General features: G+C 43.1%; 1 protein-coding gene across 2 annotated transcripts in view; it reads right to left on the reverse strand.

Moving 5' to 3' along the window:
• PTPRO (protein tyrosine phosphatase receptor type O) overlaps positions 1-27,388 on the reverse strand; it is a 72,905-nt gene that overhangs the window by 3,505 nt on the left and 42,012 nt on the right. For both annotated transcript variants that reach the window (XM_066590712.1, XM_066590711.1), the window contains 12 exons: positions 27,020-27,140; positions 26,789-26,928; positions 24,658-24,790; positions 21,624-21,744; positions 18,788-18,856; positions 11,827-11,910; positions 4,340-4,375; positions 4,098-4,179; positions 3,108-3,198; positions 2,444-2,517; positions 1,692-1,826; positions 241-363 (listed from right to left, as the gene is read on the reverse strand). In XM_066590712.1, coding sequence (XP_066446809.1) covers positions 241-363; positions 1,692-1,826; positions 2,444-2,517; positions 3,108-3,198; positions 4,098-4,179; positions 4,340-4,375; positions 11,827-11,910; positions 18,788-18,856; positions 21,624-21,744; positions 24,658-24,790; positions 26,789-26,928; positions 27,020-27,140 — 1,209 coding nt within the window. The remainder of the gene's footprint in view (positions 1-240; positions 364-1,691; positions 1,827-2,443; positions 2,518-3,107; positions 3,199-4,097; positions 4,180-4,339; positions 4,376-11,826; positions 11,911-18,787; positions 18,857-21,623; positions 21,745-24,657; positions 24,791-26,788; positions 26,929-27,019; positions 27,141-27,388) is intronic.

The raw sequence follows: 27,388 nt of genomic DNA on the forward strand, positions 1-27,388 counted from the left end.
TCCTCTGAGAGGCCATCGCATCCACTATGGGTCTAGCTGGGGTGCCAGGAGGAGTAACTCTACCTCGGCCAGGGATATATAGATTCAAAGAGCACCTGGTATGCTCCATCTCATCATGCTGTGCACTAAGTCCTTGTGTCATGCTCCACCCCTCAGACCCTGCACCATGCAAAACCCCTGTGATGTGCAACGCCCCCGAGGAACAGACAATGAGGCGCTGCACTTTACTGTAATACTCACATGTGCTACTCGAAACACCCGAAGCGCCCAATCCGGCTGCTCCTCCTCAGACACCATCTCCACCGTGATGTCTCCATAGCTGACCGGTTCTGCAGTAAATGGCCAGTAATGATCACACTTTATCTGCAATAAACAAGGTTAGGTCCCAATTACAGGGGATTAACATGCAGTCGGCACCTCTCCTCGGGCGTGTGCAAGTGTGCCACATGTGCCCAATGCGAGCAGTAAAGAGTGCATACGGCCACGGGCTTCCAGAAATATGGCTGCAGCTCAGGTAAGTGGCAATGTACTGAGACTGCTGTAGCCTTCGGGTGACGTATAATTGCCAACTGCTAGAAGGATATTATGGAGAGACCAGGATCTGGAGAGCCTACTCTGTATTACTTTTAGGTAGCCTAATTTTTTAGATGGTCTGCTCTGCAGTCTATTTAAAGGGGTCTGGGGTCTATTGCCTTAGGGAGCTTGTATTTATAGGCTCTGTCTTAGGTTAGGCGCCTATGGGCTGCATTACTTTAAGGAATCTGCTATGGGATATACGACAGAAGGGCGCTAGGGGACTGAGGCCTCATGGAATCTGGGGGCGGAAAGGTTTATTAACTTTATTGGAAGGTAGATGGATATGGTTTGAATTGGGGATAGGTGAGGTTTCTAACCTGTTTTTATTAAGTCACTTTAGGGTCAGCTATAATATGAGGAGTCTGATATGGAAGCTGGGAAGCCTGGCGACAGAGAATGATTGGGCGAGAAGATAATGGCGGTGACCTATCAGGAGAGAAGGTCTCTGTGAGGCAAAGGTCTAGCAACAAGCGGTGATTGGTGGAGGTTTTAAGCGGGAAGAAGAGAGGAGGTATCATAAGAAAGTGCTGCAGAGACCTGTCACAGTTTCCTCACATCATTCAAGGCTGCCCCGCCAACCCGCCCAATGTTTTGTGATGTTAATGCTTTGTCGTGGCAGTTTAAATGGGGGATGTCGCCCGCCTCCTGCGGGTGGACAGAAAGGTTTATTAAAAGGACTTTGGTGCTGTAGACTGGAGTATGCAGGACTAAGTCTACAGGCTATATTATATTAGATTTTATTATATGTAGTAGACTTGGGGTGGACGGACTGGATCTATGTGTTATATATTTCATGATATTTAATATGTTTTTAACCCAGTTTAAATAAATGCGGCGGCCTTTTAATCCAGGTTCGGACTTCATGTATGTTATTTTCACGGTTAAGATAAAAGATATTTGTAGCCTAAGATTCCATGTGTATTTATTAAGGGGTCCATTCTGGAGTCTATATTAGGGGTCTGGCTTGCGGAAACAGATGCTGCAAGTGCTTTGGGGGTGTCCTATATAAATAAGCAAGGCACAAGATAATAAATACCGCTGCACGTGCCGCTTAGTCCCCTGGCATGTCTGGTAGGGGGCCAGCCCTGCGCACATGAGCAGTTACATCACTTTACCCGTCTTTTCTCATTGCACTGGGTCAGCATCACGATGATCTGTGACTTCTGCTGGAGAATCATCTTCCAGAAGTCATTCCTAGTGTCCGGCAGCGGTCCCTGCGTCGCTATGTATTCTTGTAAAGAATTGTATCCCTGCATCAGAAGAGAGTGATATCATGTCCATCACTAAGCCCACCACTTCCAACATTCGGCAGGATTTATCACTTACGTGATTACTAGTGGCATCACACAAGCTTATTGGTGGGATTACACACACACACACACACGAGATTACTGGCCGGATCACACGAGATTACTGGCCGGATCACACGAGATTACTGGCCGGATCACACGAGATTACTGGCCGGATCACACGAGATTATTGGCGGGATCCCACGAGATTATTGGTGGGATCACATATATGATTACTGCGGCTGGGACATGGCGAACGGACTCTGTTGCCCTCCAGTGATAGCAGTGAAGCTCCTTTAAATAAACCCATGTGGTGAATGATGAAAGTCTAACAGTCCAGCAGGGTGGCAGCAGTCCTGTTGTCACTGTGTGTGGACGAGCTGGCATCACTGACCCTGAGGATAGCAGGAAGGCTGCGAGAAGTAACTGCAAGGTGTGAGGCGCTCCCCCCCCAGTTACCTCTACAGCCATGGGCTAGAGGAGTGGGGAGGGACATCCTGACACCTGTGACTACTGCGCCCTCAGAAGGGCTCCGGGGTCTCACATTAGTCACCACCTGTCCTTCCTGCGGGACTTACCGGGATGAAGTTGGCATTGATGTAATCGGCGTCATCTTCCTCACTGGAAACGAGTTTCACCCGACTAAAGTCGTCTGCGGGGAAGAAAGCAAAAGTCTGAAGAACACAATATAGAAACTACAACACCATACACAACAATATAGACAGTATATACAGTGCAGACGCTCAGAGCATTATACAGTGTACACATTAAGGGCTTGTTCACACTGATATAGGCAGAACTACGCTCGGCAGCACGGAGTGTAGTTGTGCCTGAATGAGCGAGATTTCTTCTCCCACACAGACAGTTCAAACTCCGCGCCAAAGCACAGAAGTTGGGAAATGACCGAAGATAGTGGCTGCCCGATCTCTCGATCTCTCCAACACAATGTAGTCCCTGCGTGCGGGGAAGATAGGGCAGGTCCCATATATTCTCAGCTGTACAAAACACAGTCAAGAAATCCTAAAGTAAAAACAAAACCACTAATCTCCCATTAAGATCAGCTGTCTCATTTTGTCCCGTTATACGGCGGTGATTATCATGGCTGAATAAGGGGAGAAATTCACGGTCATGTGTTTAAGCCCTAATGCATATGGCTGTATGTATTGGACAGTCTGATATACGGGCAAGGAGTGTGAAGACGTCTCCAGTGCTGTGCTGGCCGCCATCACTACTTCTACTCACATGGTAATATATTTGTATAGCGGTTTTTACATCTGTTTACAGGGAGGTCAGCGGCGCAGTGCGGGATGTCCAGGCCGATCATCTTCAGCTCCTGGAAGACACGGAAGACGTTATAAGGTTGCTTCTATATACAGTGACATTACTATGTATGGTCACAGGGTCACCTCTATACATGTTATATATGGTCACAGGGTCACCCCTATACATGCTGTATATGGTCACAGGGTTACCTCTATATATGCTGTATCAGGTGTAGACATGTGCATGGAAAAGAACTGGAGGAAGTGTACATTTCAGCTGCTTAGCCTCGGGGAGAAAACTCCAGTACATGTCTTCCTTCTGGATCCCAGTGAGCTCAACTGGATCCACTGAGGTAATCACTGGGACATAAAAGTCTGCAAGGTTAGGCAGTTAAGGCCAGAGCCTGGAGTGAGCACATCTACCGCTTCTGGTGGACTTCTGCTGCTTGCTGACCATTGCTGCACTCTAGTAGTCAGTACTGCTGCTTAGTTAACACCTTGACAGGCAAGTGTTTGTTTTGTTGCTGGCACAAACTGTATGTGCTGCCAGTGGCAATTGTTTTCCACGGAGTTTTTTGTTATCTCTGAATATACCCAAAAAATAAAGTTATTTGGACTTTTACATGGACTGAGAGTGCCGCAGTGTTGTTGCCGACCCCCACCCCCCACGCAGACATTGCCACGTAGGGCACAGGGTCACCACTAGACATGTAGCATAAGGTCACAGTGGACCTGCCACTCGCTCTGCCCAAGCTCATGGAACTTTCTCTCTCAGACACCATCGAGGTCAATGTCCCGCTGCCAAGGAAGCCAGCGGGACCTGCCACTTGCTCTGCTCTGTATATGGTCACTGGTTCACCTCTATGCATGCTGTATATGCTTCAGGTGCCCCTCTAAAATGAGAATGCTGATGATTAACTTTGACCTCTCTGTGGGTTATGGAGGGGGAACGCTGGACACCATCACTTACCTCAAATTGTAGAGAGAACTTGTAGTCAGAATCTTTCGCCATGTCCACAATGTATGAATCAAAGTCATCTAACTGCACAGGGCTTCCAGGACGAGAGAGAGAAGTCAGATGATGGCGTCATTAATAAGCTCATACCATCATAGAACCAACAATGCGACTAGGCATCTGTTGCCTCACTATGTAGTGCTGTGGGCACTGCATGTCATTTATCAGTCAGAGTTATAGAAACAGAGGACACTTACTTGGTCAGTTTCCGCTTCTTGAATCCATTCTTGCTCCTAAAACAAAAATATTTGAAATTTATGTGAAAACAGAGAATATGATGGTAGCAGCACTGTCACTGGGCACAGTCATTGGTCCCTGGGTGAAGTCACTGGGCGCAGTCAATGGATCACAGGACGCAATTACTGGGCACAGCAATTGGTCACTGGGAACAGTCTCTGGGTGAATTCACTGGATCACTGACAATGTCACTGTATGCAGTCACTGATAACTGGACACAGTCATTGGGAACAGGTTGCTGGATCATTGTGCACAGTCACTGATCACTTGAAGCAGTCATCTGGTGCAGTCACTGGGCACAGTCATTGGATCACTGGATGCACTCACTAGGCACAGGTCACTGGGTTTAGTCACTGAGCGCAGTCACTGGATCACGTCACTAGACGCAGTCATTGGGCACAGTCTTTGGTCTCTGGGAAAGTCACTGGGTGTAGTCACTGATAACTGGACACAGTCATTGGGAACAGGTTACTGGATCATTGTGCACAGTCACTGATCACTTGAAACAGTCATTTGGTGCACTGGGCACAGTCATTGGATCACTAGATGCACTCACTAGGCACAGGTCACTGGGTTTAGTCACTGAGCGCAATTACTGGATCACGTCACTAGGTGCAGTCACTGGGCAACGTCACTAAATCACTGCGTGCAGTCACTGATTGTTGGACACAGCCACTGAGCGAAGATATTGGATGCAGTCACCAGGCACAGTTTTTGGAAATAGTCCCTGCTCCCTGGGCATATGTCACTGGTCATTGGGTGCAGTCGCTGGGAACAAGTCACGGGTCAAAGTCACTAGATAACTGGCTGGAGTCACTGGATCACTGGGTGCAGTCACAGTCATTGATCACTGGGGACAGATCACTAGATGCAGTCATTGGGCACAGTCTTTCGTCTCTGGGAAAGTCACTGGGCGCAGTCACTGGATCACTGGGCACAGTCATTGGTCACTGGGCAGAGTTCACTGGTTATTGTTACTGGGTGCAGTCACTGGATCACTGGATACAATCACTGGGCGTAGTCACAATCACTGAGAACAGATGTTGGTAATTGAATGCAGTCAATGGATCATTACGCACAGCCACTGGTCACTAGAAACAGTCAGTGGGTGCAGTCACTGCGCGTAGTCATTGGTCACTGAGCACAGGTCACTGGTCACAGTCACTAAGTGCAGTCATCACATCACTGGACACATTGGTCACTGGGAACAGTCACTGGATGACTGGGTGCAGTCACTGGGCAAAGTCCTTGATCACTGAGTGCAGTCACTGGGTACAGTCACTGCATCACTGGCTGCAGTCGCTGGACACAGGTCACTGGGCGCAATCACTGATCACTGGACGCAGTCACTGTGCAAAGTCATTGGTCATTGGGCACAGTTACTGGAAACAGGTCACTGGTCACAGACACTGCATCATTAGGTGCATTCACAGGGGACAGGTCACTGGGTACAGACATTGATCACCGGGCACAGTCACTGGGGAAAGATCGGAGGTCATTGAGTGTAGTCATTGGGGACAGGTCATTGGAGAGAGATATGCGGTCGCTAAAGGGAGTTCACTGATAAATGGGTGCAGTCACTACGGACAGGTTACTGTATTCAGTCACTGATCACCGGCTGTAGGTCGCTGATCACAGAACCCACTGAATGCAGGTCAAGTCACACACAGCACAGACCAGACATGGTGTCTCCTACACTAGTCTATGTTACGTGGCGCAGGTTGAGGGTTCTGGACTCCACATATTTGCCATTTATTTTCCTGATGCTCAATAAAAATGGAAAATAAAGTAAGAACGAGCAAATGATAAACCGCTGCAGAGCGGCTCCAGTCGTGCTCTTACATAAACCTGCTTCATATCCTTGGGACTAAAGAGCTTATCTGGTCAATGATGTAAATGAAGGAACAGATCACTGCTTTCTGTCAGTAAAAAGAAACCTAAATAAATCTTCTGACAGCTGAGGGGTTGTTACACTTGTATCTAGTCTGGACAATCCTCTGTGACTCCAGATACATAAAACTTGGACTGATACATTGAAACAAACTATGAGGACAGGAAAGGGGTTTGTAGGCTGCTGTGATTGCCTCACAGAGCATTGTCTAGACTCATACACTGTAACAGACTCTCAGCTGTGAGCAGGATTAGCTCAGGATGACTTTTTAGAAAAAAGTTTTCATTCTATAGAAGCAAACAGAGATCTTGAAATGGTGGGGAATTAAAACACAAAAGAGGGGAATGTATTAAGACTGGTGTTTTGTACGTTGGTCTTAATGTGATCCCCACCAGCGCACAAAGCATCTAATGTATGAAGACCGTCCGGCAGCTCCGAGCTGGAGTAGATTTATGGTATAATTTATGACAGATATTGGCCTAAATTAGACTTAAATCTGAGGGTCCGATCCCCTCCCAACAAGCTATGCCCACTTTTTATAGTGGTATAAGTTAGTGTGAATTCACTTATTTTTTGTGCAGGTTTGACTTACACCAAAATTTTCAACTTTTCAGTGCCAGTTTTAGCTTCACCCACACTGTACATCGCCATTAAACTGGAGCTAACTCTAACCAATGTTGCCATTAAGCTGGGGCTGACCCAAACCATACATCACCATAAAGCTGTGGTGACCCTAATTCTATCTCACCATTAAGCTGGAGCTGACCATAACCAATGATATCATTAAACTGGGGCTGACGCTAACTATATGTCACCATTAAGCTGGAGCTGACCCCCACCAATATTACCATTAAGCTGGGGTTCACCCTTACTGTATGTCGCCATAAAGCTTTGCTGACTCCAACCCTATGTCACCATAAAGCTGGGACTAACCCTAACCTTAACCTTTCGTCACTATAAAGGGGCTGAGCCTAATCCAATGTTACTTTAAACATCGCATCGCATTATAAGGCCGGAGTCATACGGGCGTAAGCGCATTTACGCACACATTTGCACAATGCGCGTTGTGTATTTGCATGTACATATTTTACTGTAATTTTCGTACGCATATCAAGCACTTTTGGGCTTGCACAAAAACACACAGCCATGCTACTAGTCATTGAAATGGGCAATTATTGTAATTAGTTCAATATATGCTCTTTCCCGCAGGAAAATAGATCATGTTGCATTTTTTTATTCACGCAAACGAAAAGCATGTTTATGTGAACCAACCCACTGAAATCAATGGGTTCTATTCACTACGTATTGAGTGCACAAAGTTTGCATGCACAAAACACAGTGCAAATCATGTGATGCAGGACTAATGAAGCAGTTTTAAATCTCCATTGTCCTAACTGGGAAGCCTTAGGGCTTATTCACACGGACGAGAATCTCGAGCAAGTTTTGTGCAATGCTAGATACACAAAACTCCCATGAATATGAACTTCATTCTTTGAATGGACCTACTCACATATTCAGCAGTTTTTCCCTCTCAGCCTTGCAGTGAGGATAAAGATCGCAGCATGTCCTATCTTTGGGCGTTCTCTTGGAACGCCTTGCCCATTGGGACCTTAAAAGGCATCGCATGGCACTCGCATGCCGTGTGATGTGATGTTTCCCATTGAAATCAATGGGAAACACTTGTGATCCTCTGAAGCGCGTGAAATACACGCCAGAGGAATGTAATTTAACAGAAGTGATGAGAGCCGTTTTTTACTTAATATAGCGCTCACCCGTGTGAAGGTAGCCTAAATCTTCATATCTACGCAGACCCGAGACCTTCTGTTTTATACGTCAGATCAAGCGATGAACAGACATAGAGATGAAGAACGTGTTTGTAGAGAAGATGACCGATGCGTCGTCTTCACCACAGACTGAGAATATTCAGTGGTGACAAATAACGTAAGGAATACGTTTTTACTGAACGCAACAACGGGAGGGTGCAGTACACACACTGACCTAACGGGGCACTGCTGCTCCAGACATACACTGCTACCTCTCTGGTAAAAGATTCTGGTAACGCTAAAAAAGAAACAGAAAGTCTCTTCAGGTCACGGACTGAAAACCACAAACATTTCATGACAGACGACTGGGCCAACAGCAGTCACAGGGTCTAATCTGCCATGGCAGAACTGTTCCCCATCTTCATGGTACCTTACAAAGGCTCACCAGACTGTATCACAGACTGTATCACAGTAACAGAACAGCTACAGTGTAGGCTGACAATACCGTGCTTACCTGAAAATAAAACGGGGTCTTATATTAGTTTTTGCCCCAGAAGAGGTGCTAGGGCTTATTTTGGGGTAATGTCTTATGTTCCTTACCCAGCAGGCTCGGTCCAGGTCCTTCCCACTGCTTTTCAGAGCTCCAGTGTGGTTCCCGGAGTCCTCGTCCGCCCACACAGGATCACTTCCTGGTTACTGGATTCATAAATCCTGCCTCCACGACATGATGGCTGTGATTGGTTCTTCGAGCGCTGCGTTGATTGGCTGAGCCACGGCATTCGAAGAACCAATCACAGCCATCTTGTCCTCGAGGCTAGATTTATGAATTGGCTGAGCTGTAGCCGAAGACTGTGGTACCCTCGTTGGGGCTCTGGAAAGCAGTGGGAAAGACCTGGATCGAGCCTGTTGGGTAGGTGACTCGACTTATCTGGAAACACGCAGCACTTGCGTTTTCACAGCCCTTTTCATGCACCCAATGTATTCCTATTGACTTTTTTTTTTACTGTAGTTAGGGCTTATTTTCAGGGTAGGTTTTATTTTTGGGCAGACAGGGTACCTACCATAGTCCTACAGTATTCAACCCGACGTCTAATAGTACATCTACTCTGCAGTCCATGCACTACCTACCATAACCCTTAGTGATCCTAATACTGTATATGCAATTATCTAACGCCCAATGAGTGTAATGACCCTCATCCCAATTTTATGTGTAATCACCATATTTAAGATATGTGTATTGCTCCTAACCTCTGAAATGATTCTAAACTCAAGGCAGAGAACTGCAATCATTTCTGATCCTAATCCTAAAATTGCAATTATCAAAACCCTAATATGGTTAACGATCCTAAGTGCAACATTCTGTATGTCGAGTAAAAACTCAGAGCAAGAACAACCCATGAAGTCCGTGGGGAGGACGACCACCTGTCCTCGGTTGTATCACCCAATACAGAACTGCATATCTGGATGTAACAGCAGCACAAGAACTACATGAGGTGGGTGTCCATGGTGGAGTAGCTGTACACAATGCCAGATGTCTGCTGCAGACGTGTAAAGCATGGCGCCTCTGCACTCTGGTGCAGTGGAAATGCATTTTTTGTAGTGATGTAGGAGAGGTAATAGTCTGGGGCTGTTTTTCAGGGTTCATCCTCTTTTTTTCCAGTAAAGGGTTAATGCTACAACATGCAAAGACATCTTACACAATTCTCACTTCTATCTTTGTAGTAACGGTTTGGGGTAGGTCCCTTCCTGTCCAGCATGACTGCGCTCCTGTGCACACAGCGAGCTACATAAAGACATTGGTGTTGGGTGTGGAGGAGTGGAGTGGCCGCACAGGGTCCGGACCTCAGAATCCAACAACTTTCTCATTAACATCAGTCCTGACCTCACAAGCACTGTTCAGGCTGGATGGGCACAACGTTCCCGAGGCACAAAAGATACATCTTGTGGAACGCCTTCCCCGGAGAGTGGAGGCCCATATAGCCACAGAGAAGCATCCAACTAGGTGAGAGGGTTCACATACTTGTGGCTGCAGTATCTTAGCTTAAAGCACTGTTTTTTTTAATCGGGGTGTTTTGGGAATGGAGATTTTTTGTAACTGGTTTTCATTAAAAATTGCTGATTGTTTGATTTCTACGCTTGCATTGTTTTCCAAGACACTACAGACTGGAGGATTGAAATCGACTGAAATTCTATAAGTTGGAGTAAACTGATAGCTCCTCCCCAGCCTGCTCCCCTGTTGTGAAGGTGCATTCTCCACTGTGTTATTATAGAGGGTTGTGCACCAGTGCGATGGTGGAGGAGATCAGGACAGCGAGGAGAGATAGCTACTTGTTGCAGTGTTTCTGGGATCGCTTCCTTTCTGATAGTTTGGTACAGGTTTTGTAAGTGGTTCTCCATCTTCTGGCTCTGGTGGGAGTGGTATTAGGTGAGACGTGCTAAGTCTCACCTGTGAGTATTTGTCAGAGGTATTTAGCCTGGCCTTGTATTTAGCTCAATTGGTGTTTAATCTTCAGTCTTCCTCTGACTGTTATCACAGTCAGAGCTTGGTTCTGGATCTCCTATTTACCTGTTGCATTTCAGAGCTAAGTACTGCACTTGTTATAATTTCCATATTGTTTCCTGTGTTATTCCCCTGTCCCATGTAGGGTAAACTAGTGGCAGTGGTACGTGGTCAGGTTCATCCTTGTCAGTGTTCATTAGGGACAGTGTTTTCCTTTGTTGCCGTTGGCTTTATTTTTTAGCACTGGGAAATGGACCAGCAGCTACTCAGAGAGGATGAGAGAGCTGTGTAGTATTGAGTGGGTGTGGTTATGCTACACAGCTTCTGAAAGAGGGGAGGAGTAGCTGAGCTTGTGCACATTCATGAGAATGTGACCAGCTGATCAGTGCTGGGAACGCCAGTCAGCCTGAAACTTTAATGTAGAAAAGCCTGTAAACCAAGTATGAGGCTTTCTAAATGCAAAAAAACAAATACGTGCATCATTTTATTCTACTAGTAAGATGTGTGTATTGATTTTTCATGTACAAAGCTTTTCATAGCCTTTAATAGTCTCAAACACTTAGTCCTGATAAAATGAATATTCTAAATCCATAATCCAATCATACTTATCCTAATAAATATCCTCCCTGACTCCTTAAATATATCATGTCACGTGGTACTATGTATACATAGCCAATATACCCTTGATAATTATATCCTGCTTCATTCTCCGATATTTTTATGGAATGACACGTAATCAAGACGCCGTGGGGCCATTTCTTTATAAAATTTAAACAATATCTCGTTCCCTGAATCCATGCCCATTATAGTGCAGCTCAGCTTTATGTGCAGCAGACTGGAGCTGTGCACTAATTGTCTTAGGTTTCTCAGCATTACACCTGATCGGCTTAGTGGTAGCACTTTCAGAAAATGAATACAGAATATATTATCAGCTCAATCAATAACATTAAGAACCTTCTGTCATCTGCAAATACAGAGAAAGCTCTAGTAGGTCCAACTTGTGCACCATTTACATGAAGATAGACAGTCCCAGTCCAATCATGGGGCACAACATTGGTTAGATATCACATAAGTCATATACCACAAAGCGTCATAGCCGGTGACAGATTCAGTAACAGATGGTGACATAGAATTATGACATCATAGAGTACAAATTACTGTAGAACCGCAGGACAATGGGCATCAGTAATGGAGACCACCCCTCTATGCCCCTTTATCTCTCTTCTTGGTGACATTAAACTTGGCAGGAAACAAAATGTTAATCTTCTGCTCCAAAGAATGAAAATGACTTACCAAGGGTTAATATAAAAAGCCAAAAGGTAGTCAGTCCACAGACAGGAGGGCAGGAGGGTTAGAAAAGCAAAGATGCTCCGACGCCTGTGAGTGTTAATAAGGCATGACAGAAAAAGGAGGTCAGAAATGTAGCCGAATATAACAAAGATAAGACAATACTGTAAGGGGTTAAACACCAAGTTATATATATATTACTTTGTATATATTCCTGATAGGACCTTCAGAAAAGTCACATGGTAATTCACCTTAGCTCTGATACAAGCGGGCTGCCAGGACCCCTTGTAGATTGGCTAGAGACTGAGCTTCTACAAATGGGACCTGTTCCCGCACACAGGTGGTGCCACAGCAGGTGGGGACTCGGAGAGAAAGAAAAACTGGCGCCAATGTGTGGGCAGATTGAGAGATGTGTGCTGTGTGAGAGCGAGAACTTCACTTGCAGGCAGAGCACACGGATGGCCTATAGTGTGAGTGCAGCCACTGAGACCAATCTGTATGCAAAGTCAACTAGATCCGTGGACAAAGCATCCAAGCTGCAAGCTTTGGTGGTGCATATTCGTGAGTACCAGATCCCATCATCACTGCTGGCATACTGGACGGTGCTTGACTCAGTAAGGACACCATTCATGTTAGGTTGTGCATCTGGGACCTGTTCTACAGGCTTCCTTGTGCACACCTTCACAGGTAGGGGTTAATTGAGCTGGCTGCGTGTAGTATTCCCCATCTGCCAATCCCCTTAAGTCTGCTGCATATAAAAACCAGCATCTCTCAGTAGTTGATGCTGGTCATTTTACTGCTTGGATATCTCTGTCTAGTGCCCACTCAGAGCTGTGTTTGCATGTCTGTCTGTCTGTTAGTGTCTCTCTGCTTCCTTAAAGATGGTTTGGACACCTGTAGTATACTAATGATAGCACTGTACCACTATACCCAAATATACCAGCTATAGAGCGTAATAATGATAGCACTGTACCACTATACCCAAATATACCAACTATAGAGCGTAATAATGATAGGACTGTACCACTATACACAAATATCCCAAGTATAGAGCGTAATAATGATAGGACTGTACCACTATACACAAATATCCCAAGTATAGAGTGTAATAATGATAGCACTGTACCACTATATACAGATATACTAACTATAGAGCATAATAATGATAGCACTGTACCACTATACACAAATATCCCAAGTATAGAGCGTAATAATGATAGGACTGTACCACTATACACAAAAATCCCAAGTATAGAGTGTAATAATGATAGGACTGTACCACTATACACAAATATACCAAGTATAGAGCGTAATAATGATAGCACTGTACCACTATACACAAATATACCAACTATAGAGCGTAATAATTATAGGACTGTACCACTATACACAAATATACCAACTATAGAGTGTAATAATGATAAGACTGTACCACTATACACAAATATACTAACTATAGAGCATAATAATGATCGCACTATACCACTATACACAAATATCCCAAGTATACAGCGTAATAATGATAGGACTGTACCGCTATATACAAATATACTAACTATAGAGCATAATATTGATAGTACTGTACCACTATACACAAATATCCCAACTATAGAGCGTAATAATGATAGTACTGTACCACTATATACAAATATACCAACTATAGAGCGTAATAATTATAGCACTGTACCACTATATACAAATATACCAACTATAGAACCTAATGATAGCACTGTACCACTATATACAAATATACCAACTATAGAGCCTAATAATGATAGCACTGTACCACTATACACAAATATACCAACTATAGGGTATACTAATGATAGCACTGTACCACTATACACAAATAAACCAACTATAGGGTATACTAATGATAGCACTGTACCACTATACCCAAATATACCAGCTATAGAGCGTAATAATGATAGCACTGTACCACTATACACAAATAAACCAACTATAGGGTATACTAATGATAGCACTGTACCACTATACCCAAATATACCAGCTATAGAGTGTAATAATGATAGCACTGTACCACTATACCCAAATATACCAGCTATAGAGCGTAATAATGATAGCACTGTACCACTATACACAAATATACCAGCTATAGAGCGTAATAATGATAGCACTGTACCACTATACACAAATATACCAGCTATAGAGCGTAATAATGATAGCACTGTACCACTATACACACATATACCAGCTATAGAGCGTAATAATGATAGCACTGTACCACTATACACAAATATACCAGCTATAGAGCGTAATAATGATAGCACTGTACCACTATACACAAATATACAAGCTATAGAGCGTAATAATGATAGCACTGTACCACTATACACAAATATACCAGCTATAGAGTATACTAATGATAGCACTGTACCACTATACCCAAACTATACCAACTATAGAGCGTAATAATGATAGCACTGTACCACTATACAGAAATATACCAACTATAGAGCGTAATAATGATAGGACTGTACTACTATATACAAATATACCAACTATAGAGTGTAATAATGATAGGACTGTACCACTATACCCAAACTATACCAACTATAGAGCATAATAATGATAGTACTGTACCACTATACACAAATATACCAACTATAGAGTGTAATAATGATAGGACTGTACCACTATACACAAATATCCCAACTATAGAGAGTAATAATGATAGGACTGTACTACTATACACAAAAATAGCAACTATAGAGCGTAATAATGATAGGACTGTACCACTATACACAAATATACCAACTATAGAGCGTAATAATTATAGGACTGTACCACTATACACAAATATACCAACTATAGAGCGTAATAATGATTGGACTGTAGATGAACACGATGGACTTGTGAAATATTTTAACAAAGGAAATAAAATCATAAGGCAAGCAGACGATGTGTGGGCACAGAAGATGGATGCTAGCAGGTGCGGGTTATGTGACACATGGAGAATGGAGGCTGTAGGTATGGAACAGAAGTGTGGAGTAGCCTGACCCCTTGTGCGACGCCAGTGTTGTAGGCTCACCAGCCCGGTACTGCCCAATGTATCTCACTGTGAGGGCGCATTCAGACTAGCGGAGTTGCGCCTGAACGAGGAGAATTTCTTTCCCTTCGTTAACTTTTCAAACTCTGCGCCATAGTTCAAGAGTTTGAAAATAAACGCGGGAATATAGGTGGTGCAAGATCCTTCCGGCACCTGGTCGAGAATCTCAAAAGTGAAAACGAAACCACTGAAATATATTGAAATCAGTGGTTTTGTTTGGCCTGTTATACGGCTGTGATTATCATGGCCGCATAACGGGAGAAGAGGACGTTTGTTTGAATCCGCTCTCATACTGATGGCGGATGCTGGGAAAGTGATCAACGAACTGGGCCATGTCTGCTTACATCATACGACTACGATAGACGTTGTCAAAACTTATTTCTATTGCATTACAGTCCAAATCATCTTAGAACATCTGCCGGAAGGACACAAAAGAGAAAGACTTAAAGAAAAATACACAATAGAAGTAATACAAAATAGGGATAGCCAAGGGGCTGAATTAGGACACTTTGGATGCGCGAACATTTCTGCGTCACAATGTTATCCCTTTGGAGCTTGAATACAGCACCTGCTAAAATCCGCGCCTCTTTACTTCAAACCCACAAGACTATCTCCTGCAGTGGAAAAGCATGTCTTGCGGAACTTTTGTTGCAGATTTCTAACATACGGGGGATGTAATTCCGCTATTAAAGTCTGCAGAATAAAACGCAAGTAATTCTGCAAGATGTTCCACAGAACGCATTCCGCATTTAAAAACGCAACAAAATCCACACCAATTGACAGTATTTGCATCTGCACTGCAGCCTGTGGGTAATTCTATCCTGTATGAAAGGTCCCCGAGAGAAATATACAAAGGAAAAATATACGAAAAGAAGAACACAAAAGGAAAAACATAGAAAAAAGACTCAAGGGAAAAATACAGAAAATAAGAAAAACACAGAAGAGAAAAGCATAAAAAGGAAAAATACGCAAAAAGAGAACAAGTGAAAAATACATAAAAACAAAAAGGAAGAATATACGCAAAAAAGAGAAACAAAATACAAAAGATAAAACACAAAATGGAGAATGAAAAAACACAAAGGAAACAGAAAATAGCAAAGAATAAAAGGAAGAATAGAGAAATATACACAAAGCGAAACATAAAACTAGAGAAAGGAAAAAGAGAATAAAAATAAAGGTAAAAATAAATAAAGCACAAAAAGGAGGAAATAAAAAAAGAAAACAGAAAGGACAGAAGAAGCCACAGAATAGCGCAATGTGACAGATGTCCAGCACGTGACGCAGGTGCATCCATACGTTTCTGCCACCTTATTCCAGGCGGGTTGAGTGTTTTGCATCAGGTCAGATTTCTGATGTTTTTGCCACATCAGGTGCCAAGTAGGAGGTTTTCCCTTTTCCCGTAGAAGTTACAGGTTTTGGTAAAGTTTTGTTCCATTTTCTTGCAGCCAGAACCAGAAGTGAATCATAAAGGAGAAGTTTCGTCCGTTCTTTACCTTTTCTCTCCTTTTATCATCAACACCTGATTTAAGTGTCAAACAGCATTGAAAAACCTGACCAAAACCTGCACCTGTTGTAATGACCCAGTACTTCATCCTGGTCCCCTCTATGAGGGTGACTACCCACTACAGGTTTTTTCACTGCGAAATTCGCAGCGTTTTTTTTTCTGCAGGGGTCTATGGGACTTGTAATGTTAAAATCGCGATTTCGCGGTAAATTGCGATTTTGCGCGATCGCGATTTTAACATTACAAGTCCCATAGACCCCTGCAGAAAAAAAAACGCTGTGAATTTCGCAGTGAAAAAAAACTGTAGTGCGTAGTCACCCTAAGGGCGCCCACCCACTGGCGTTTGCGATTTTCGTGCGTTTTTCCCGCATTTTTCCCGCGTTTTCCGCGGCGTTTTTTGCCGCGTTTTCGCGGCTTTTCCATTAATTTCCATTGACTTTCATGGGTGCATTAGGAGAAAAATAAGGACACATATGCAACTGACAGTTCCTATGTTAAAAAACGCAACGCAAAAAAAAACGCCAGTGGACAGGAGTACATTCAATTCTAATTGCTCTTGAGAAAAAACGCAAAACGCAAAGAAAAAAAAATCGCCAGTGGGTGGGCGCCCTAAATGTCATACATGTTTGTCTTATGTTGATGCACTGTGCAAACCTGCCTTGTTATTTCCAGTATGTGTGTTGCACAGCTGCAGCGATAGAAGGGTTAAGTGTTTAATAAAATCCAAAGCTTGCATGTAAATGTATCAAGTTATGTCATGTCATGTGGTATGAGAGAGGATATAAATATGAGTGATTTGGAGCAGGAAAGAGAGTCCATGTCTTCAGGAGTTTGGTGGTACAGGAGGTCCGGGTACATGGGGGCACCTTTGACCCTTATGTATTGAAGCATGAAAGAGAAGGAGAGGTTTCCCGTGTGGCTATGAATGGATACTGAATGGAGTGAGTCCCGAAGAGAAAAGGAGAGAGTCAGTAAGTCTGTTGTGTTGTGCAAGGCCCAATGCAGAGGTACTATTTGCTTATCTGCTTTTCCTACGCAGCCGCCTGAAGTCTGGATCACCGCATAGAGGTATACCCTTTAAGGGCGGCTTCAGACGAGCGTATATTGGCCGGGTATTCACGCCGGCCGATATACGGTGTCTCTCTCTGCAGGGGGAGGAGGCTGGAAGAGCCCGGAGCAGTGCTCTGAGCTCCCTCTCCACCAACTCTTCTCCCCCTCTCCGCCCCTCTGCACTATTTGCAATGAGGGGGCGGGGCGAGGGCGGAGCAATTCCCAGAACTTAGTCCAGTCCCCGTCCCGCCTCCTCTCATTACAAATAGTGCAGAGGGGTGGAGAGGGGGTGGAGAGGAGACAGAGCACTGCTTCCGACTCTTCCAGCCTCCTCCCCCTGCAGAGAGAGACGCCGTATATCGGCCGGCGTGAATACCCGGCCGATATATGGTCGTCTGAAAAAGCCCTTAGTCTGTCACACCCATGCATCTCCAGGGTTGGGTGGAGGTACTACGAGTCAATAATCTAGAAGTCAATAATCTCTGAAGTGTACTTAATTGCCTGCACTGTGAACTGCCTTGTATTGTTACTCATTATCACAAGTAAAGTTTATTCCAGGCTCTGACTGTTCCCATATTCTAAAGAACTGTCTGTGGCTGCATTTTTCTATTCACCGAGGGTCATGCTGGCATACGCAGGAATGGTGGCGTCACGCGTGTCTCCCTGTGATAGGGGTTGTTGAACATCCATATCCTAGGGATGTCCGGGGTAGGCCATGGTGCTACCCTGGCCTTGGCTGCGTGTGTCCCTCCGGGATGGAGCATGGTTAGTGCCACCATGGCAAGTCAGCACCATACCCTCCCAGCTCCCTACGTATGTCAGGTGTCCGGGGTCTCCCTATGGGACGCCGTTGGGCAGTACAGCTGTGACTCCACCCCGAGTGCCACCTTCATGCGTGACATATTCACTGCAGACTTTCCTGCAGTGGAAAACCTGCAGCAAATACGCACAAAATCTGTTTGCAGTGGTCAAATACACACCTTAATGGTGCGGATTTGGCCTCATTTTTAATTGCGGATCTATCTGCCCGGGATTTTTCCCCAGCCTGCTGGATGCACAGTGTGTCAGCAAGTGGTAGAGGACAGACGTAAAGTAGCAAGCTTTCAAGCTCAGAATACATAAGATTTAGTTTGTTCTCTGTTACCATGCAGTTGCATCAATCTGCGCAGGAGCTGCAGACGCGAAACCCTAGTAGATTATTAATTAAGGAAGGCTACAAAGTTATTTCACTTTTCGTTAGAGGTCTTGGAGCAATCAAGAATGGATGTGAAGATGGCGGCATTCATTACTTACACATTAATCATCTGAAGCAGCAGAGAATCCTCATTGTGGGTCACACTCACCAATTGTAAGGAAGTTTCCCGTCTCTCTCCAGGGTGGCAAAATTGATGAACGTTCCAGCCCCACATTCCCTAGGTAAAAATAATTGACAGGTTGACTGATAAAGGGACTGATACATTAATTATTACACTGACTGATATTGTAGAACTTTTCTTCTACCGCTTTAAGTGGACTAAAAAGGCACTTATCATGTGTACACACATATATATATTCAGTCCAGCTACAAGTCATAGCATGGGCTTATATAATACAGATGACAGGGGGTGGATAACGCAACCAATTGCCTCAGTGGTTTTTTGCCTTCCTCTGGATCATCAAGGGGGGTGGAAACAGGGTGAACTAGATGAGCATTGTCTCCTTTCGGCCTAACATACTATGTTATATTTAGTACTAGGTTTGTAGATAAAAGTCAGCATCGATAGGATGGTGGATACCGATATCCAATAGTAAAGCTCCTTGTCATTTCCTCATAAACCAAGTTCACTTTAAAGCAAAACAGATTAGAGAACATAACAGATACGCTAATGTATTGACAGATATAGTGGCAGATGCACTGATGGATACACCGATGGATAATCTGACTGATACACTAACTGATATACTGGCTAATGTGCTTACAGATACATTTAACCTTCAACTGCAGACGTGATTTATTTGTCACACTTCCGTGGACGTGGGGTCTCGCAGTCTCCTATATATTGTGGTTGACATTTTTCGCAATAATGAACTGGATGTTCACAATACCTGGTTTTCATTCATTTTTAGGTTATAAATAATTAAAAAACATGTAGAAATCAACTTTTATTCATATCTATATATATATATATATAAAAATGAATGTCTTGTCCTTTATGCATTACTACACCATTCATCCGATCGCCCTGACACCTTGGGAAGTTGTTGAGTACACTCCTGCGACAGTTTCTGGCATAGTCCATCTATCCTACGATAGGTGGCGCGCGTGTCGCACCAAAAATTCCGGAATAGGCAAACATGTGAACTTATCATATGGGACGAATGCACAATGGACGACTGTATGTGGCAGCTCACGCCTCGGAAAAGCTTCTGATTTATTCGCATACGCACCAGACGGAAAAACGAAATATATCGTGGATCCACAAGCACTCGAATAAATAAATAGAATTTAAACAACACTTTGAAATGTTTTTCATATGAAAATGAATGTTTCAATACAAACGACACAATGTAAATTCAATGTTATCAGAACGAGTTTCCTTGAATTTCCTTTCTTCAGAGATCGCAGCAACACGCGACGGGTATACTATATATTATAAAGCTGAGGTAACATGTAAGCTGTGATGTGATTGGTTGTTATATATTATACTGCTAAGGTAACATTAAAGCTGCGCTGTGATTGGTTGCTATTTCCTATACTGCTAAGGTAACATGAAAGCTGTGCTGTGAATGGTTGCCATTCCTTATACTGCTGAGGTAACATGAAAACTTCGCTGCAATTGGTTGCTATTCCTTATACTGCTGAGGAAACATGAAAGCTGTGCTCTGATTGGTTGCTATATATTATACCGCTGAGGTAAAATGAATGCTGCGCTGTGATTGGTTGCTATTTCTTATATTGCTTAGGCAGAATAAAAGCTGCGCTGTGATTGGTTGCTATTTCTTATATTGCTGAGGTAACATGAAAGCTGTGCTGTGATTGGTTGTTATATATTATACTGCTGAGGTAACATGAAAGCTGCGCTGATTGGTTGTTATATATTATACTGCTGAGGTAACATGAAAGCTGCGCTGTGATTGGTTGTTATATATTATACTGCTGAGGTAACATGAAAGCTGCGCTGTGATTGGTTGTTATATATTATAAAGCTGAGGTAACATGAAAGCTGCGCTGTGATTGGTTGTTATATATTATACCGCTGAGGTAACATGAAAGCTGCGCTGCGATTGGTTGTTATGTATGTATATATACATATATATAAACGAATGTCTGTCTGTCTTCGCAGCAATGTGCGATGGGTAAGCTAGTATTTTAGGAATCTAGAATGGGGAGGGTTCTGTGAGACTCCACATTCGCAGTTAAAGGTTAAGGATATAATGACAGATACAGATAGAGAGGCAGATGCACTGGCTGATACACAGGTTGGCTGATGCATTGTCAGTGTTGTCATGCTCTCTCTGGTTTTGTGGATTTATAAAACAGGATTTAGACTGGGAATTTCAATCCATTATGATCTTACTTGAGAAATTATGTTTGCATTGTTGATGGTCTGTCATTATGCATACATTGTACACAATGTAGTCTACATATATTGCATACATTTTACAAAGGCCATAGATATGCAAAAATGCACGTCCAAAGGTATGTGCACCTGTACTGAGGTAAGCTGTATGTACTGCTATCGAGTGCATGAAACCAAGCAGAGAACTCTCTAGGATGGACACTGCCCTGCGATATCACCACAATGTATGTGCTCAAAGGCAAGAAGCCAAGACTTCAACCCAAGACATGCTTGGCCTGAACTGATTGCCGAACCTCAGGATGTGATTAGGGCCCAATACATGCAAATCCGCACAGCCAAGAGTGAAGGTTGTTAGAGCAGGAGAGGGCTCCCTGTCCATTCTTCAGTTTCTGGAATGAGAACTATTTGGAGGAGATGGTTAGGGTCCACTTACTTCTGACCATATAGTGTACAATGCATTGTATAGAGACCTTTTTTAACCCTTGGTAGATGATAGGCTTTGTTCACGCAGTGGGAGTTTTGGTGCAGTGTTTACTGCTGGTTATGGCGAGCTCACTCACAGATCATGTGAGATGTAGGACCTGATGTGTGCACATACCTAGGACTGTGTCTGAATTACCTTGACATCTGGAGATGTTTTCTGCGTAAGACAATCAGAGTAACCAGCAAGAGTCCAATCAGCAGTATGCTGAGGATGGCCAACAGTGATATCACCACAACATTGGGGTTCACTTCAGCAACTAGGAGTCAGAAGAGAGTTGTTAACCAGAATTACTGCATACTGAACGTCTGCACGCTCCAAGCCACATAGGTGCCAACGGATCACATCAGGCCACCGTCTTCAGGGTGTTTACATGCTTTAATACATATACCCACATTGCTCATCAGTCTGCACATCTAGGCTTGTGTAAGATGCAGGTGAATGGTTTGTGATGGTGCAGTAGTGACAGATGGAGGGTTTAATGCAGCAAATTAAACTTTTACAAAACAGTAATATTAATTATGCTGTCAGTAATATGCAGATTTTATGATTATTTAAACTAGATTTTGAAGTGTTGGGAAAGAAGTATTTATGGTTGTAATAAAATGAAGATGTGTATGTCTGAAGAGTAAGTTAGCACACAATAAAGAGTCATGTTATTGTCCATCTGGGAGGAAGATTAGCTATGTATCACACACAATAGGTTTGTTTTTCTGTCTCATGGCAGAAACTAATATCATTCTGTCATGAAGACTAGGAAATCAACACGTAGAGATTTTTTGATAAGATAGTATAAATGTTTTTCTTTCCAGAACCAAGACAGAAGCCATTCAGACAAGAACGGGACGCTCTACTTGTCCACTTCCTGGAGAATTTCTCTGTTTTGGTGCCGCTTGAAAGTGGGCTCCTTTGGCTGCTGATATACAAGTCAAATGATGTTATCTCCCAGTATTGTGATGTGATATAATTTGTGATGTGATGTAAGTTATAACCTTTGTCATTTGTATATAGATATAATATTTTACAAAAGGACAATTATTCATCACTATGCTTGATTATCACTTAATTGAATAAACTATTATCGTTAAACCTTCCATATTGTCTTACTCTTGTTTAAAGCAGAATCCAAGCCTAAGTCTAGCTCCTTAAAGCAAAACAGCTCCACAGTGGAGTTCAGTAGTTACACGTTGCATCATGTTCATGCAATACAGTCAACAATTTCTCTCCATAAGAGGGCACAATATTAAAACATTATATTTTTCCCAACTTATTTCCCAACGCAGAGAAAATGTTAGTGGTAATGGATTAATCGGCTAACATTGTTTTGTCTGACTCTGAATATCAGTGATGGTTGGGGATTCTTCCGATGCACATACACTGTACATATTCTAGGAATTCTATGTAGTAGAATTAATTTTATTAGTGAGCCCTATGCACAAAAGTCTGAAAATAGGTCAAATGATAGCAAGCTGCTGCTGATATTTAGTGGAACATTGGCGCTGTAATGTGATGGCCCATTTACATATACTATTTCTGCTACCCTTAGCGTTATGATAAGAGTCAAAAGAAGAAGACAAAACATTGTGAGGTAGTGATACCAGGACCCTGCACACTGCCCTGACCGCACAATCTTTGCAAACATCCGGGAACTGGGGGAGGTGGCGCCAAAAACAAGATGTGCCAATCTTGATAACCCTGCCCTCCTTTTCCTGTAAGTGCAACATGAAACAAAAGGATAGAACTGGAATCTGGTGTAACCTTGATGGACAAAGAAAGTACTCAAAGCCATAGGGTCAAACATAACATCTCCCCTTTCCAGTGCTGAGAAATGGTATCTTGGAGTAGGAAGAGTGACGGACTTTAGTGCTTATATAATGGCTGTACTCTAGAAGACCCCAGAGGGAGAATTGTCAGAGGTCTCTCTATGAGGTAGACTATGGTCACACAGAGACTAGTTACCATTTGTTATTACTGTAGATCTATCTTTTAGGATAGTCTGGTTCAAAGGAGCACACCAAGGCATGCAACGTCATGAGAGAATATTGAGCTATAATCAGGACACAGCCTAGAAAGTTTATTCGCATGTACCATGTAACTTGTATAACAATTTTTCAAATAAGCTTTTCACATATTTGCATGATATTAAATGCAGTCTGTAGTTGTCCTGTAAAAAAATGCTTTAAAGAATATTCTCCTCTAGTCCCCTTGCCCTTTGATTCACTTCCCTCTCGCATCTCCTCTGGCCTTCTTCCCCTTTGATCCTCTTTCCTCCAGCACCTCCTTTGGTCCCCTTGCCCTTTGACCCCCTTCCCTCCAGCACCTCCTCCAGTCCCCTTCCCCTTTGATCCCAATCCCTCCAGCACTTCCTCTTCTTCACTCTCAGCATTTCACCCAACAACAAAACATCTCCAGGCTCATCACTTCTTCTCACCCTACCTGCATTATTGACTCTATTCTCTCACATCTTCTCCAGTCTCTTGCCTCGCTCTCTGGGGTTGTATGGGATTCTTCCCTTTGCTCCCTAAATGTAATCACTTGCACACTCACGTCACCTGCACCACACAAACATCTCCAGAATCCGCCATTTTTTACTGTGGAAACATCATTTTACTATGAATGAGGTTGATTTGCGCTGATGTCGGCACGTTTGATGTGCTGAGGAACATGCCCTGATTTAGATGGTTATTTAGACTAATGAGGTCCAGATATGTTCTTTTTTTCATGGAATTGCCCAGCGTATTGTGCATTTGTGCGTACATTGAGGGACTCTTGGTGCGCAAATGTGCATAAAAATAGAGTAGGTCCTAATTTTTTTTGCGCGTTCTAAAAATGTGTGTACAAAAACTGTTATTATGTACAAACCCAATGATATCAAATCCTGCTTTTCCATCCTTAATTGTAGCTACACCAGAAACGCATCAGAGAAGCTGCCATGTTGTGCTTGTGAATGGATATTTTTAAGTTTAGCGAGCTGGCTCTTTCTACAGCATATCGGTATAATCCTCTCTTATTCTTCGTAGAAGTACAATCTGAGATTATGGAAAGCCGAGTCTAGGTGAAATGGTAGCCGAGTCCGGCACATCCACTCACTATCTGTAAGAGGGCAGTGACCACACGGTAAGTTCTGCCACCAGTCAAACTGAAGATAATATGGGAGGATCTGGACACTTACCCAATGTAGAGACTGTGATATAGGTGGGGACACTGGGAGTGTGGTGGCTGACCGCACTGATGCTGCAGTTGTAAGATGTCCCCGGATGGAGATTGGCGATTGTTACCACGTGTGAGAAGACCGTCACCGGATCCTTACAATATAACAATCAGCGTGAGGGGCCATACAACATCTGTACATATTCCATGGGGTTATATACTGTGACTTACATTGAGGATTCCATTCTACATTACATATGGTACTTTATAGTATATTTCAAGTCGTATACTATACTGTATATTACATTATTTATTACACATATGCAGTACTGTATATTACATCATATATTGTGAATTGTATGCTTTACTTTGTGTTACTTTGTATATTGCACGTTGTATGCTGAACTGCATATTATGCATTGTAGGTGATAATCTGTACTGTACATTGCATACTGTACTGTTAATTACATTATATATTGTACATTGTCTATTGTGTGTGATATTCTGTACTGTACATTATATATTGCCCATATGATATTGTTTCTATTATATATTGCATATATTTACTGATAGTGGCAAGCACAATAGGATGATTCACTGAATAATTACAAACATACTTGATTGTAAATATTAAAATATAAACAATCCCCAGACTCCATAATGTAGGGACAAACCGACACCGATACATATGTTCCACCTCCATCCCCGCAGTATAAACACTAATGGCAGAGAGGGTACTACCGCAGTTTAGAACGTACCAGACCCCTAGAATAAGGGCTGATGGTGAAATATGCCTCAGAATTAAATAATCAGGCTCAAAAACTCAAATCATTCTAGACACAACACATTTCTACCTGATTAGGTGTCATCAGGAGTGCAGTAAATAGAGTCTACATAGAGACTGGAAACACATCCCCACTCAGGCAGAGTGGTGAACTAGAAGAGTTTCAGGTGCGCAGTAACGTATGTATACTCGTTGATGTTTGTGGCAGGTGTAATCAAAGATTATCATATAACAAATCACTTGTTTGGACCAAATGATGGAATTTAATGCATTCAATGTCATCACTGCAAATCATAACCCATTCCGGGTGTTCACATAAAATACCTGACTGGGTACGATCCCGGAAAACTAATGCACTGCTGAAGGTGACTGTCTCTATAGACTCATGAACCTATAGAGACAGTCACCTGCAGCAGTGTATTAGCTGTCCATAATCATATCCATTCAGATATCCTGTATTGGGCTGCTTTGTCTAGTTCTGCCTCATCTTCCTTACTCGGTTGAGCAGATATTGAGCTTTGGGGGTTCATGATGTCCTATGATCCTGCCATTCGAACCACGGGGATCAGTTGGATTTCCTGAGCACAACCATATGAGTGCCACTACCCAAAATGTATTGTGCCAAAGTCATTTTAAATGATACTTCTTTTGTTCTGTAAATACCTCAATGCAGATCTGCTGAGATTGGAGACATTGGGGCCACCTTCAGGCCATGTCAGTTGCATCGGTGGCTTATAAATTCTTTGCAGGAGGTATTTACATAACCATTGGTACCAAACTGGCTGACTGTTTGCACATAAACAACAAAACTGGTTTTAGACAAATATCACAATGTCTCAGGATTTGTACATCTCACCATATAGCCATTGTTTTAGCGATAATCGTTATGTGTAAATTTTCCCATCTTTCAGTATTTGGCTGAATGATTATTTTCAAGTGAGCATAAAATCCATCGTTCAGCCAGAGAGCTGATAGCAGGGACCGCAAGCTGTGTTCTCCATGGGGAGCGCTGATTACATTGTATTCAGCTTGCAGCTCTGCGGCAGAACAAAGGAACTGTATGCAGGGAACAGACCACCTGCTGTTCGCTGCATACAGCGCCCATAGGCTAATTTATATTCAAATGAAGGTAATAAGCTGCTTATTAGCAGCTTATGAAAAATGATCGCTCAAACTGTCATTCTCCCCATCTTTTGAACGAATTTTTAGCGATTATCTTTGCGTGTAAATGGGCCTTAAGACAAGGCAGAACTGAACATATTTTATTCTGATATTACACACATTCCTAAAATATATTATTGTGGGTAAAGGGACGCCCCTACATAAAGTACAAGGACTATAAATGGGACAGTGATATCACTCCTTTTACCTTCTCATATTCACTCTGCACTGGATCTAAGCGCCAGCAAACCACTTCAAAGTAATCTGAGAAACCTTCCTCTACCCACAGGAGGGTGAATGATGTCTGTGTCTTGTTGACAGCATAAAGAGATTTCGGGGGGGCCGGATCTGAGACAAAGAATAATAGTCATGTATCAACAGGATACAAGCTACCGTCCATAATCTGCATGATACTGAGCCACCTTATTCCGACACTCACCTAACCTAATGAGATGTGGCAGGGATGTGTTACTGCTCCTCTCGGTACAGGCGGTGACAGTAATGTTATAGATGTCTCCAGCTGGAAGACTCATCACTGCTGTCATTGTCGTTCTGGAGACCTGAAAACAAAGCGTTAATATCCATCACGAGAGCAAAGCAACGTCTGCTGGTTCTGCACCATGAGACTCTATTCCTGAACATCTGCACCCCCAAGTTATACAAAGAAATCCCTCAAACATGAAGCAGAACTGCACTGCTGGAACCCCTCCGTCCAGTAATATGGCTGCTGACACCTAGACTGGGGTGTGATGTAATATGGCACATACAGACAGGGACCCACCGCCACCATAGGTTTCCAGTATAAGCC

Source organism: Eleutherodactylus coqui, chromosome 2 (assembly GCF_035609145.1).
Source record: "Eleutherodactylus coqui strain aEleCoq1 chromosome 2, aEleCoq1.hap1, whole genome shotgun sequence".
Classification (NCBI taxonomy): Eukaryota; Metazoa; Chordata; class Amphibia; order Anura; family Eleutherodactylidae; genus Eleutherodactylus; species Eleutherodactylus coqui.